This window comes from Argopecten irradians, chromosome 15, assembly GCF_041381155.1.
Source record: "Argopecten irradians isolate NY chromosome 15, Ai_NY, whole genome shotgun sequence".
Lineage (NCBI taxonomy): Eukaryota > Metazoa > Mollusca > Bivalvia > Pectinida > Pectinidae > Argopecten > Argopecten irradians.
Window position 1 is genome coordinate 4,979,424 of NC_091148.1, and position 12,612 is coordinate 4,992,035.

The 12,612-nt window shown below is 37.1% G+C and overlaps 1 protein-coding gene and 1 long non-coding RNA gene across 2 annotated transcripts; both read left to right on the forward strand.

Moving 5' to 3' along the window:
- The first annotated feature begins 457 nt into the window (after window positions 1–457).
- Window positions 458–2,348, forward strand: LOC138309235 (uncharacterized). The gene is given in 3 exon segments (XM_069250390.1): window positions 458–1,347; window positions 1,350–1,373; window positions 1,376–2,348. Coding segments are annotated over 3 exon segments (780 nt in total). The 5' UTR covers window positions 458–935; the 3' UTR covers window positions 1,720–2,348.
- Window positions 2,349–11,059: 8,711 nt separating this feature from the next.
- LOC138309034 (uncharacterized) lies at window positions 11,060–12,170 on the forward strand. Its single transcript, XR_011206184.1, has 2 exons — window positions 11,060–11,520; window positions 11,918–12,170. It is a non-coding gene; the product is annotated as an uncharacterized lncRNA (long non-coding RNA).
- The last annotated feature ends 442 nt before the right edge of the window (window positions 12,171–12,612 follow it).

Sequence of the window (12,612 nt, forward strand, 5' to 3'; positions counted from 1 at the left end):
AAAGCGGACGTTTTTAGATAGAGAGCCAGGAAGTAAAACAAATTATTTTTTCAAAGTAAATTTTGCTGTCAAAAATAAAATTGCCGAGTGAATTTGCGACCCGAATTTTGGACCTATTCTTGCTGCAAATATTGCTGAATATCTTTTCATTGTTGGATAATAAAGATATTCAGTACAATTTACAGTAGAAATAGGACCAAATTTAAATAATTAAAGTTTTCTGGAATACAATTGGTAATAAAGAACTGAGGTCTAAATCATAACCATATTGATATCAATATTCTTCTTCAAGGCTGTCATGACTGTGACGAAACTATAAACAGACAATTACTTCATGATGTTCACCTATATATTGGTAAATAAAGACGATTTATATTATGTGTGATGTGTGAATGGAGTGTGCAAAAGAGTTATCTCCCTTAAATTGTTGTAAAATTTTCTTTTCAAAACTTAAATATAATACTGATTACCGACGTGTACGGTAATCAAAGTTATTGAAGCCATTATGGAAGTTTAGTATGTGTCATACGTAAGGTCACAGGAGTTACCACCCCTTTGACAGTAGTTAATAATTTAGAGTTATCTCGCTTTGCATAGGAAAGCATTGTATAGAATGTTATCCCAGCATGCTAAGTTAACATCCGGTCATCGACAGATTAGCAAATAAGAGGCACATGCTTGCAGAGAATTTTAATTGTACTGTTCGGATTTCATAAGTATGCCAAGAGGTCTTGGAATTAGGAAGCGGCGAGGTCCCGGGGTGGCTTTGTCTCCGCCCCCAGAGAAAAGAAAGGGGGGGAAGGCGAGCAGTTCCCCTCCCAAAAAGGACGGAGACCGCCGCTGGCGAGACCCGGAGGGAGACTCCACGTGGTCAGCTGCCAGAGGTACCAGTAGTAGAGCTAGAGGAGGTACAAGTGGAGGATGGGATTACAGGTATGGGCATAGAGCCCGAACCGCAGATGTTATTAAATGTACATGATAATGGTACCAATAATAGCACTACCCCCGAGATCGAAATTATCCCCCTGAAGTTCGACTCCATCGGTGACCATGTGCCCCGGGCTATAAAACAAAAAATCTGTGGTCACGAGTATATAAATTTGGCCCTTCTTTTAAAGGGCTACTCAGAATTGAATGACTTTTGCACTAGTGCGCCGATGGTTGTCGGATCCAGTGGAATGATAGAGACCCGCCCCCCTACTTGCAAAGAAAAAATACCAAATGTGGAGAAATGGACAGATGCTTTCCACATTTATATGTCCATTTATTTGGAAAGATTCCCCGCTAAGGTGCAGGAACTTTTGCAGTATGTAAAAACAATACGTGGGGCAGCTTGTCAGGGTGTGCTGTGGGTTGGCGAGTGTATGATGAGCAATTAGGGCTCGTCTTAGTCAATCTCCTGGTTTAGCATGGAACCAAATTAATTCAAACCTTTGGCTCCGGGTAATGACCCCTCAAGCCGGTGGAATGGGGAAGAACAATGTGGTCAAGGGAGGTAACAAGGAGTGGGGTGGGAAACATTCCAAGCCATCACCTTCCTTTGGCTTCAATAGGGGTAAATGTACGTATAGTAACTGCAGGTACACTCATGTTTGCAGTATTTGTGCTGCTGACCATATTGCATTGCAGTGCACCAAGTCTTTTCGGCCCTCAGCTGCAAGTTCCAGTCAAGGAAAAAAAACCCATGGCAGTGTCCAGTCTGGGAAAAAACCCCAATAAATAGTGAGAAATTAAAATAGGAATTGCTTGATTACCCAAACCATCAAATCACACAGGAGCTTGTTGACGGTTTTTCAGAGGGATTTCCTTTGCATTATCAGGGTATTAGGGAGGATACTGATTCAGTCAGACAGAATGTCAATATGGCCCTTAAAAAAGTTTTAAAAAAGGTGGATCTTGGAAGGGTTGCCGGTCCATTTAAGGAAAGACCTTTACCAAATTTGAGACTTTCTCCTTTGGGTCTGATTCCAAAGAGTACACCGGGGGAGTTTCGTTTAATTCACCACTTGTCACATCCTAAAGATAATTCGGTTAATTCTGGTATCGATTCGGATTTGTGTTCTGTTCAGTATACCAAATTTGATGCGGCGATTGAATTGGTCTAAAATTTAGGTCAAGGGGCTTTATCAGCAGAATCCGATATCAAATCAGCTTTTAGGTTACTGCCAATATCTCCACAAGACTTTGATTTATTGGGATTTAAGCTTCAGGGTTATTATTATTTTGATAAATGCTTACCGATGGGATGTTCATTATCATGCAGCTTATTTGAGAAATTTTCAAGTGCTTTAGAATGGATAGTTCAAAATAAATCAGGAAAACGATCTGTATTACATTATCTTGATGATTTCCTTTTTGGAGGTAAAGCTGGTTCCACCCAATGTAAGGATTTATTGGAATGTTTCTTAGCTTCTTGTGAAAACCTGGGAGTCCCTATTGCTGAGGAAAAGACGTTAGGCCCTTGCACTGTGTTATGTTTCCTAGGTTTAGAAATTGATACTGTAAATCTTACAATTAAAATCCCTGCAGCTAAAGTAGTTGAGATTTGTGAGAAGCTAGAAAATGTGTTCTCAAAGCAGAAAGTAACTTTAAGGGAAATGCAGTCGTTGATTGGGGCATTACATTTTGCTTGTAGGGCTGTAAGACCTGGGCGGACTTTTTGTCGACGTCTAATTAATTCAATTAAGGGTTTAACTCAGCCCCATCATCGCATTCGGGTTACTGGGGAAGTCAAGCAAGATATTGAGGCATGGTTATATTTCTTTAAGGGTTTTAATGGAGTTTCAGTGTTTCTAAACAAGGAATGGGAGAGTTCTCAGGATTTGTGTTTGTACACTGACAGCGCTGGGGGCCCAGGAATGGGGTTTGGGGCCTTTTATAATGGTAAGTGGTGTTTTGGAGTATGGCCAGTCAAATGGCATGATCAGGGCTTAACCAGAAGTATTACACTGCTTGAATTTTCCCCAATTTTAGTGGCCGTAGTTGTTTGGGGGGAATTACTAACTAATAATAAGATATTGTTTAGGTCAAACAATACAGGAGTAGTAAGCATCATTAATTCTCTAACATCTAAGTCAGATCTGGTTATGAAACTAGTCCGGTCATTTGTTTTAAGATGTTTAAAATTTAACATATTGTGTAAATGTTCACATATCCCTGGTGCTGATAACACTGTTGCTGATTCAATTTCACGTTTGCAGTGGGACAGATTCTTCCAGTTAGCTCCAGGCGCAGAACGGGAGCCACATATGGTGCCAAACCATCTATGGGAAATCTTCAATTAGAGATTGAGACTTTAATTCAGGGTAGTTTGTCCAATAATACAAAGCAGGCATACAGTACAGGCCTGTCATCTTTTAAAAAATTCCGAGAGTTATACAGGCTATCTGAGATGTGGCCAGTGCCTATCAATCATTTTCTACAATATGTGGCTTATTGATCTATCAGTGGAGCATCCCCTAGCACTACACAAACTTACTTGTCAGGTATAAGTTACCACCACAAAATTAAGGGGTGGGGGGATCCTGCAAAACAATTTTTAGTACAGAAAGTTATGGAAGGTTATAGGCGTACAAAGGCATCTCCTGATGTGCGAGCTCCAATTACCTTAGATTACCGTTTGTCTGCACTTCAACATATGAAACAAGTTTATTTCGTGTGGCCTTCCTGTTAGCCTTTTTTGGTTTTATGAGGGTTGGTGAACTTACTAGTACTGCTAATTCAGATCATGCAGTGGGACTATCAGATGTGTCTTTAAATGATCAGGAGGTGACATTAAATCTAACCCACTCAAAAACAGATCAGACAGGTAAGGGTCATATTTTGGTTATCAGTGCTTGTCCAGATTTATCATTGTGCCCGGTTAAGGCAACATCAGCATTCCTTAGGATACGTCCTAAATCTCTAACTCGTGAATTTCTTTGCCATGCTAGTGGAAGGTCATTGTCGCGTTACCAATTTTCAGCAGTTTTGAAGAAAACATTGCAGTTCGCTAATGTCCCAGCTGCCAATTTTAAAACTCACAGTTTTCGCATAGGGGCGGCGTCTGCGGCTTCGTTGCAGGGAACTCCGGATGAACAGATAAAAGTGCTGGGCCGCTGGAAGTCGGCATGTTTTCAGAGATACATACGTATTAGTGCTCCAACATTGTTATGCTGTGAGCTGTTTATTACTGCTTGTTTAAGGACATATAGGGATTGGATTTCGTTTTTATGTTAACCATGCTTGTATGGAGCAATTCCTCTAAGAATATATTCTATGGGGCGCGTTAGCGCCCCATATTGAATATATTCTTAGAGGAATTGCTCCATACAAGCATGGTTAACATAAAAACGAAATCCAATCTCTATATTTACACTCACAAGACTTTTCTTTTATATCTTAAAATCAATAAAATCGTCATTTGAAAGTGACGTAATTATTCAATAAAAGTCGGTCAAAAGTGGGAGGAGCTTACTCAATTGAACAGCGAATGATGACTCTTCACGTAGGATAGAATTATTCATCGGCGACGAAAAAAAGTTCAATATTTTAATGTAAAATGAACATGACAAACAGAGTAAATTTCAGTGATAATTTTATTTAATCATATCAGAACTTTAAATAGGTATTCAATTTTGCTAAAAGTTAATATATAGCGCAATAACATAAAGTATTTGTACTCGGCCACATGTGTGAACTCGGTGACCGTTATTGTGAAGCGAGGCGAGGCTGACGCACGCTTACACACTGGAGTTTTCCGAAGTTGTCAAAACACCGATGTTCAAGTAGCTAAATTTGTTTGAGATTGTCGTCTGACTTGACGATATTACATCCTTCGGAGCCATGTGATTATATAATCTACGCTTAGATCCATCGCCATCTATAGATGAAACAACTTCACTTGTGTTCGATGGATACAATGTATTTGTGGTGACGTGTGACTGTCAACACGTGGATTACAAGCGGTGCATGTTTTATAATACACATGATTAATTTCTCAAAGAACAAAGACAAGAGAATATGTTTATAACTGACCTATCTCTGTCAGTGGGTCTCACGCCCGTCAACCCAAAAGACTCGATCGTAGGACACAGACACAGAGGTAATGTTTACATTTGACATCCATCATTTTTAACAAAAATGAAAGCGCTGCACGTCGCCCCGGTCGGGATATTTTTCCCGTTTCTTTATACAATTGTTAATTTTAAAAATGTTTGTATCATATATAAATATAAAACATATATGTATTGTTTACATTTTCCCCAAATTCTATGAAAAACAGCAATATACACGTAATGTTACGTCAAAATGTAAACAAAGCCATGTGTTTCTTTTAAAAAAGTAGCCCCTTTACGTTGCATAGAATATTTTCATACGCAAGTTCAAAGTTCAATGTTACCATGCAGTTATGGTAAACAAAATCAGCTAGTATTTACGTATAGTGATCAAGCCTAGCAAGTGTAAATATACTTTAATTAACCAGTAGCGTTGTTCGTTTTTGTGTATATGCTGTAATAGAGTAGGACAGATGCAAATATTGTAAGTTCATTACAGATGTGTGGATCATTGGGTCTTCATTAGTTTATTGGGCAGAGAAGAGGGCAATACAGAGACTGAACAACAACATTCGTCTTGAGAATATTAAAGTAGACATTACATGGACAGGTATTCGGGGTATGCATTGGCGGGATTTAATCCCTAAGGTTCGTCAGATGTTGTCAGTCAGTCAGGCAGGTCCCCCTTCTATGATGATATTATATTTGGGCTCCAATGATTTAGTTGACCGCCCATGTGCCGAGTTACAAGAGGCAATTGCAAATGATATCCAATTGCTCCACCAGCTATGCCCGAAGACTGTCCTGGTCTGGTCAGATGTTTTGTGTAGGTTGTTTTGGTTTGGGGCTGGGAATTTGAGAGCAGTTGAGAGAAAGCGGGCACGGATAAATAGGAAAGGTAGAAAAGTAGTGAGAGCCTTTGGGGGAAAAATCATACACCATACAGAAATATATTTTGATTGTCCAGGCCTGTTTCGTAAGGATGGTACTCATTTGTCTGATATTGGTAATGATATATTTATAACTGATTTTCAATCAGCACTTGAGACATTCGTGAAAACAAATGCTATAGCTTTTTATTTGCTAAAATTAAAGGGCGTAGGGCATTTGTTGTTGCCAGATTGGGGCAGTAAGCTGTAAGTATTATTGTCTCGTATTAATGGACGATTCATGTGTGAGCTTTTCCTGGTGAGGACATGTTATGCCAGTGTGCTCAACAACAAAAAATTGGTGAAGAGTTAAAATTAAACTACGCTTACTTTAAAGTGTGCAATTCATCAATTAACAACATTGATAGCGAAGTTCATTTGGATTAACAGGACTTTAACAGAAGTGAGTGATACTACATCATCTACATGGGAAAGAATATCAAGTGACTATGATAATTCCATGTTTTGTTTGTTTTCTTTGTCACAGGTTTGCTGTTTTGAATAAATTAGCGGAATTCTGGCAAGTTGGCGGCAGCATGTGTCAATAAGCAAATTCCCCTTTCATTTTTTTAGTGGTACGGGTATCCAGGGTAGGTCTGCTTGGTTTCCCAAGGGACATAACTCAGGAGGAAAAGTGATAAGGGGAGGTAACTCTGCAAGAGATGGATGATAGATCCAAGTTTGGGTGTTGGCTATGGGAGCCATCACAGTGTTTCATAGGCAACTGCTTGGAGCACACCAGCATGGTGTGCTTACACAAGAGTTGTGTTCGCCTGGTTTCCCAGGGAACAGCCCTATAGTGTTGCTGTTTGTTGCTCATTATGCTGGTGGGCATTCAGCTTTGTGCTGTTTGTCGGGTAACCATGCAGGTGAGCATTCAGCAGTTTGCTGGACACTATGCTAGTGGGCATTCGGCTGGAGATATCAGTCTCTTGTAGAGTTTCAGGTATATATAATGTAAGGATTTCCGCCTCCGGTCCTCTCGTAGGGTCCCTTCGTCAGTATAACGAAAGTGGTAGTCGCAGACTACCTGGAATGTCACATACAAATTTCTTATCCTGGCGTCTCCGGAGCACAGCTGTCTTCTGGACTATGGGTTTCTCAGTTAGATTATAGTCTGAGTAGTAGTCATTATTGTAATATCAATGAATAACAAAGGCCAGTTTTTAAGTATAAATGTTATTATTAAGAAATCATCAGAGTTAACTTACAATATGCAATATACAATATAATAGCAACCTCATGAAATCTCTGACTAGAATAAGTGAAGTTCAAAGAACAACTTTAACTTGCAACTAATATAAGGGTACGAGCCTCAATCCATCCACAGATAAACTCACAATAAATATGAATTAACAGAGAACATAGAAACTCTCTCTAGGGATAATAAATAATATAAGTAATATTGATCTTTGGCAAATAGCTAAAACTATAATCCCCAATAAAGAGGTAATTTATAATATTGGGAAATAATTACAGATAAACAGATTTATTAAGAGAGAATAGATCGACGTTGTCCTATGATAGTGTTATCAAAGTACCAAAGTTCGTTACTAATTCTAATAACAATTCTATAATTCCACTGGTTAAAAATCACTATCATTAAATGTGATAACCTATCACTGGCCTATTATATAAGAGTAATAGTGCTATATACCGTTATAAATAATACTGGCTTATATATAGATAGACAATACTTAATAAGTTTTAAGGCAACACGAATCGTGATGCAGATCCAATAAATAACATGTAGAATCTATGTATATATTACTAGTGATAACACCAAGTAATAACCATTACGTACATTTCTATTCAATACGACTATGGTTGGGGTGAACCCGATGCCGGTCGAATGACTACTGGCTGCCCAGCGCATGAAACCCGGTATTTATACCCCTAAGCTGTCAGTGACAGCCACGCGGCTGTCAGTGACAACCCAGTGACAGCCCGAAGCTGTCATTTGGAAGCCGCTGGCAACCGGAAGCTGTCATCGTAACCAAGTTACGCCAAGAAACTAACAATCCTTACGACTATTAATATAGTTCCTAATGAAATACTAAAATCATTAACTTAGATAATTTATACAATAACTATAACATATTTCCAACTCAATAATATTCCGGAAATCATACAAAATCTAGAAGAGCCGGATACGGTTACTAGTTTGGCTCAAACGCCGGTCGACCTTCACCGTCTTAGTTGACGATGACAAAACATTCAACTAAGCTTAGGACGAAATAAGCTTCGTACCTATCGAAATAAACTGTAAGTACATAAAGTACTGTTGCGCTTATACTTATAACATAAAAAACATACATAATATGTAGTGTGGATCTTATAACACATCGTTATAGTACTAAAACTTACATTAGAAAATCTCTGAGTAGCTGGATAGGACGACTCTGGACAATCGTATAGACCTACGAACTTGAGTAAGACTCGTATTAATTCTAATACAGTTTTGCACTTCTTATCTTCTAACATGGTGAAATAATAATTATCATCACTAATAAACAACTTATAGACAATATCCCACAGAGGCATTAATTACTCCAATGTAAAACGCAATGCTCAAAGCAATGAGCTGATCTCTACAGCTATAAAATTGAAAGTAAACAAATAACAAAATTACAAATAACTTCATCAAGTATGATGATTTACAATTCACTTCGTTACAATATATATGCTTCTTGGCACATGCTGCTGCTGTCTGGTTCAAAAAATCTGTGGCCGTATCCCAGCAATGAGTTTGTGTTGTTTGTATGGAATAAGGGTCTTGAAATAATATCTAAAATCGATGTAAGTTTAAACTATTACTTTTGCCACCGAGAATTTATATAGGCTTTGCCTGTTATTTAATCCATTTGACTTAAAACATCTTTGTCAATAAAATTTGTTGAAATGAAAAACCTCAAATCCACACAGTCAATCACATTGTACCATTATAGGATTCTTCTGATGTATTCAAAGGATTAATTAACCTGTTATGTTCTCTTGCCGACAGTTTTACTATGGGATAGTCCAGGTGTTGATATGTAGACAATGATAGTAACCCCTTGAGCATCGAGGATCGACCAACTTTTCCCTGGGACTCTGCTTACCAAAGGCTAATGCCTTGGCGGTTCCTGAAGAATCAATGAAACAATTGTAAACTGTTATTCAATATTCTCTAACAAGTAGTGCAAGGTCAACATAAAGTATTTTACATCTCGCCACAGATTCCTCATTCAACCGCTGCCACCAATGTGGGCATAGGGGTCATCTCATTGGTCGCGTTGTGCACGAGAAGCCTCGCAAGACACGTGTCGTGCATATATAATGGTATCGTAAATCGTGAAACTATCATGTAAAGCGGAAGCCAAAGGTAAATATCTACAGGTAACACAACATCGACCAATGATATGCTCACTGCCTGGTTCGAATTGCATTAGGCAACTCGAGGTCTATAAAACCAAAAAACGACAATATATTTACACAAAATGGCGACACATGTCAGTCATCCATGACACATCCCTAGATTCATTAACACATTCAATTGAATATATATCATAATTAAATGATACAATTAACATGCCTCTGTATTATTGATCATAACGTTGTTTACATGATTTATATTTTAATTAAGGCCTTTCTCATGTAAGAGTTTCCTCCCCTGATATATTAAACTATGTATGTATACACTATACATATTTGATTATACTGAAACTGAAGTATTTAGTTCAATTCTTTATTGCTCTTTTACTATTACATAAAGATTCAACGGCAATATAAACAACATTAAAGAAACAATAACACGAACGAATAAAGGTTTATACTGAGTGCAGGCCCACTCTCCTCAGTTCAAGGGACTGTTTTATGCATTAGTTTTATTCAAGCATTGATGTCACTATTTTTATTCATCGGGGTATGAAAGAACCACGTAACATGATTTATTAATAAATGTTTGTACAAGTGCTATAAAAGGCATCCAGTCATTTTGTCCCATATTTAATATGTTTTCAGCAGTTCAATTTCTAATCGATTTTACTGTATTTGTCGTCTCTAGTTCCGTATCAACCTCTTTGATAACCAGAGTTTTCACATATCTTTATTACTGAAAGAAACACGTGTAAACTTCTTAAATTAGTAATGAAATATTGCACGCTTTTGGAGTATTGCTTCTTGTTTTATTTGAAATGTGGTTTAATTAAATGATGTTCCATCGCCGACATAGCATAAATGATACTCATCATTTGAACAATAATTGGTGTTTAATCATGTATTTATACTTAATAAAATTATATATATTATGTATATAATTAACAAAAAATATATAAAATAACTATTCTTGTATTTGGCGAATGCGCAATCAGTACTTAATTTCTATATAGGACATAGTGCCACGGGTTTTTTCTCGGGATGCAATTAATTATTTCAAATATATTTATTTTGTAAAATAAGAAGCTCAATTTTTCAATGGTGGTAATGGTGCAAAGTAAGTAACTTTTGTAACTGAAGAAAAATACTAATTCGTCTGTTCTACTTTACTGAGAAAAGGTGACTATTTGTCAGCAGTGGATCTTTAAGGTTACCCTCACGTTGTCTTATTATATTTGACATGTCCCAGGTTCATTAAGAAGTGACAACCGTTTCGTTTGTCCTGAATGTCTATCACTTATAAAGAATTTATAATGAGTGCGCTCAGTGCTTCTCAACTTTCAAATGCCATAGGAGCAGAGTTTGATTGGTTGGTATATTTAGAACCTTAACATATATTTAATGACGATGTAATGAGGATTTAATCCATTATTAACTTTTAATGAACGTTCGAGCAACTGGCCCCTGATCTATTAAAAGCTATGATCAGTTAATATAAGGTATTTCTCTGGTGAGGATTTTGACGTGAACAGATCCGTGTAAAGGGACGTAACTCTTTAGCAACATTCCTATGACGTAAAACATTTTTTTTTAAAATATCTTTTTGTTATTTAGGTTTTTACTGTTAAAAATAAACTAAATATGATGTTTCCATTAAGTCACAAGTGTTTATTTTTAGTTTTAGTGAATAATAGTATCATTTTACGACATATCGTACATCTGCTCAATGACCGGAAATCTAAACAATGTCGGACGAGTTTTCGTGAGATTGACGTCTTTCAGCCGTCTTTAGCAGGATAATATAGACTCAGTGCACTTGTTATGTAACTCTAGAACAAAGACAACCATGAGACACCAAGAATTAGTTTATCATGGAACTTTGATCACTTTAATTAAAAGCAAACTGACTGGTAACTAACCGGACAGACCAACTTGCAGTCGGACGGTCGAACTCATGATTATAAACTCGTCAACTGGACAGCTGCCCTGGTATGTGTTGACTGAGGATCATGCAGATGATTTACGACAGTGTGTTTGGTGATACAGATGCGGAAAATGCCCTGTCTGACATCGATATCACGCAATTGCCTCTAAGTACCTAATACTTATCAGCTTATAATACTGACTGTTCATCTTCGGCTAACAAGTTATTCAAAGTGGCAAGATCTTCCAACTGACGGCAGTAAATAAGGTACATTGTAAGTAAATAATTTACATCTTTATTACATTATCTATAAATACAATTATCAAATACAGTATATTAACAATGTGTAAAACACACTTATTTATTCTGTAGCTAAAATATTGTACATTGCATATCCGCATCAGCCCCTCCACACATTCAGTTCAAGTACAGTTGCAAGTACATGTACAATGTGCACACATTCATTTATCAGATTTAGATCTATAATTTATAAGTGATACTAGGTTAGGGTATTAAGAAAAGAATGAAAACTTGTTTATCTCTTGTATTTTTCTGAACTGATATTGTTGTAAAATTTATGAAAGTAACAAATCATATTTCTTTGGCACATGAAAGGCCTACATGATAGATACATCTGTACATACATGTATGTTCTCAATTTTTTATTACAGAATGGCTGCAGGCACATCACAGTATTATTAGACTAGGAACCACTCCAGGAGCAAATTTGTGTTCAACATGTGTGTACAAGAGGAAATGAAAATTCTGTGACCAAAAGTTTTGGTACCCTAACAATTAATTTATCAAAATGGTGTAAAATTTTCTTGGACATGTGTCATACACATAATGTGAAAGAGGCATATATACCTGGTGTATGTTATCAGGTGAAATTCTATTATATGAAATAAATAAATCAATAATGCAGTATTGTGTTAGCTCCTTTCATGTTGGATATATAGACATGAACTGTACATGTGTAATATAAGAGGAGCAGACAAATACATGACAAGACATGGGTTCCAATCTTGGATCTCAAATTTACAGATAAACTACTGTACTTAATAGCGATCCAGAACCATTTCACATGTATAGGAATAGTCTAGATTGAATTTCTTATTCCTGTCAATGGAGGCAATTTCTGGTGCAGAATCACTGACATATTGTACGAGGGGTGTTCCAAAATTATTGTTACTTTGGTGATTTCTCTTTGATAGAAGTAATTCTGATCATTTCACTTTGCCCTGTCCCTCGAAGTACCCCCCTCTGCATTTATGCATCGTTTCAACCGATCGATCCACTTTTGGATACAGTTTTCGTACTCTTGAATTGGTATACTCATAAGATACTGGTAAATGGCAGAGCCAAG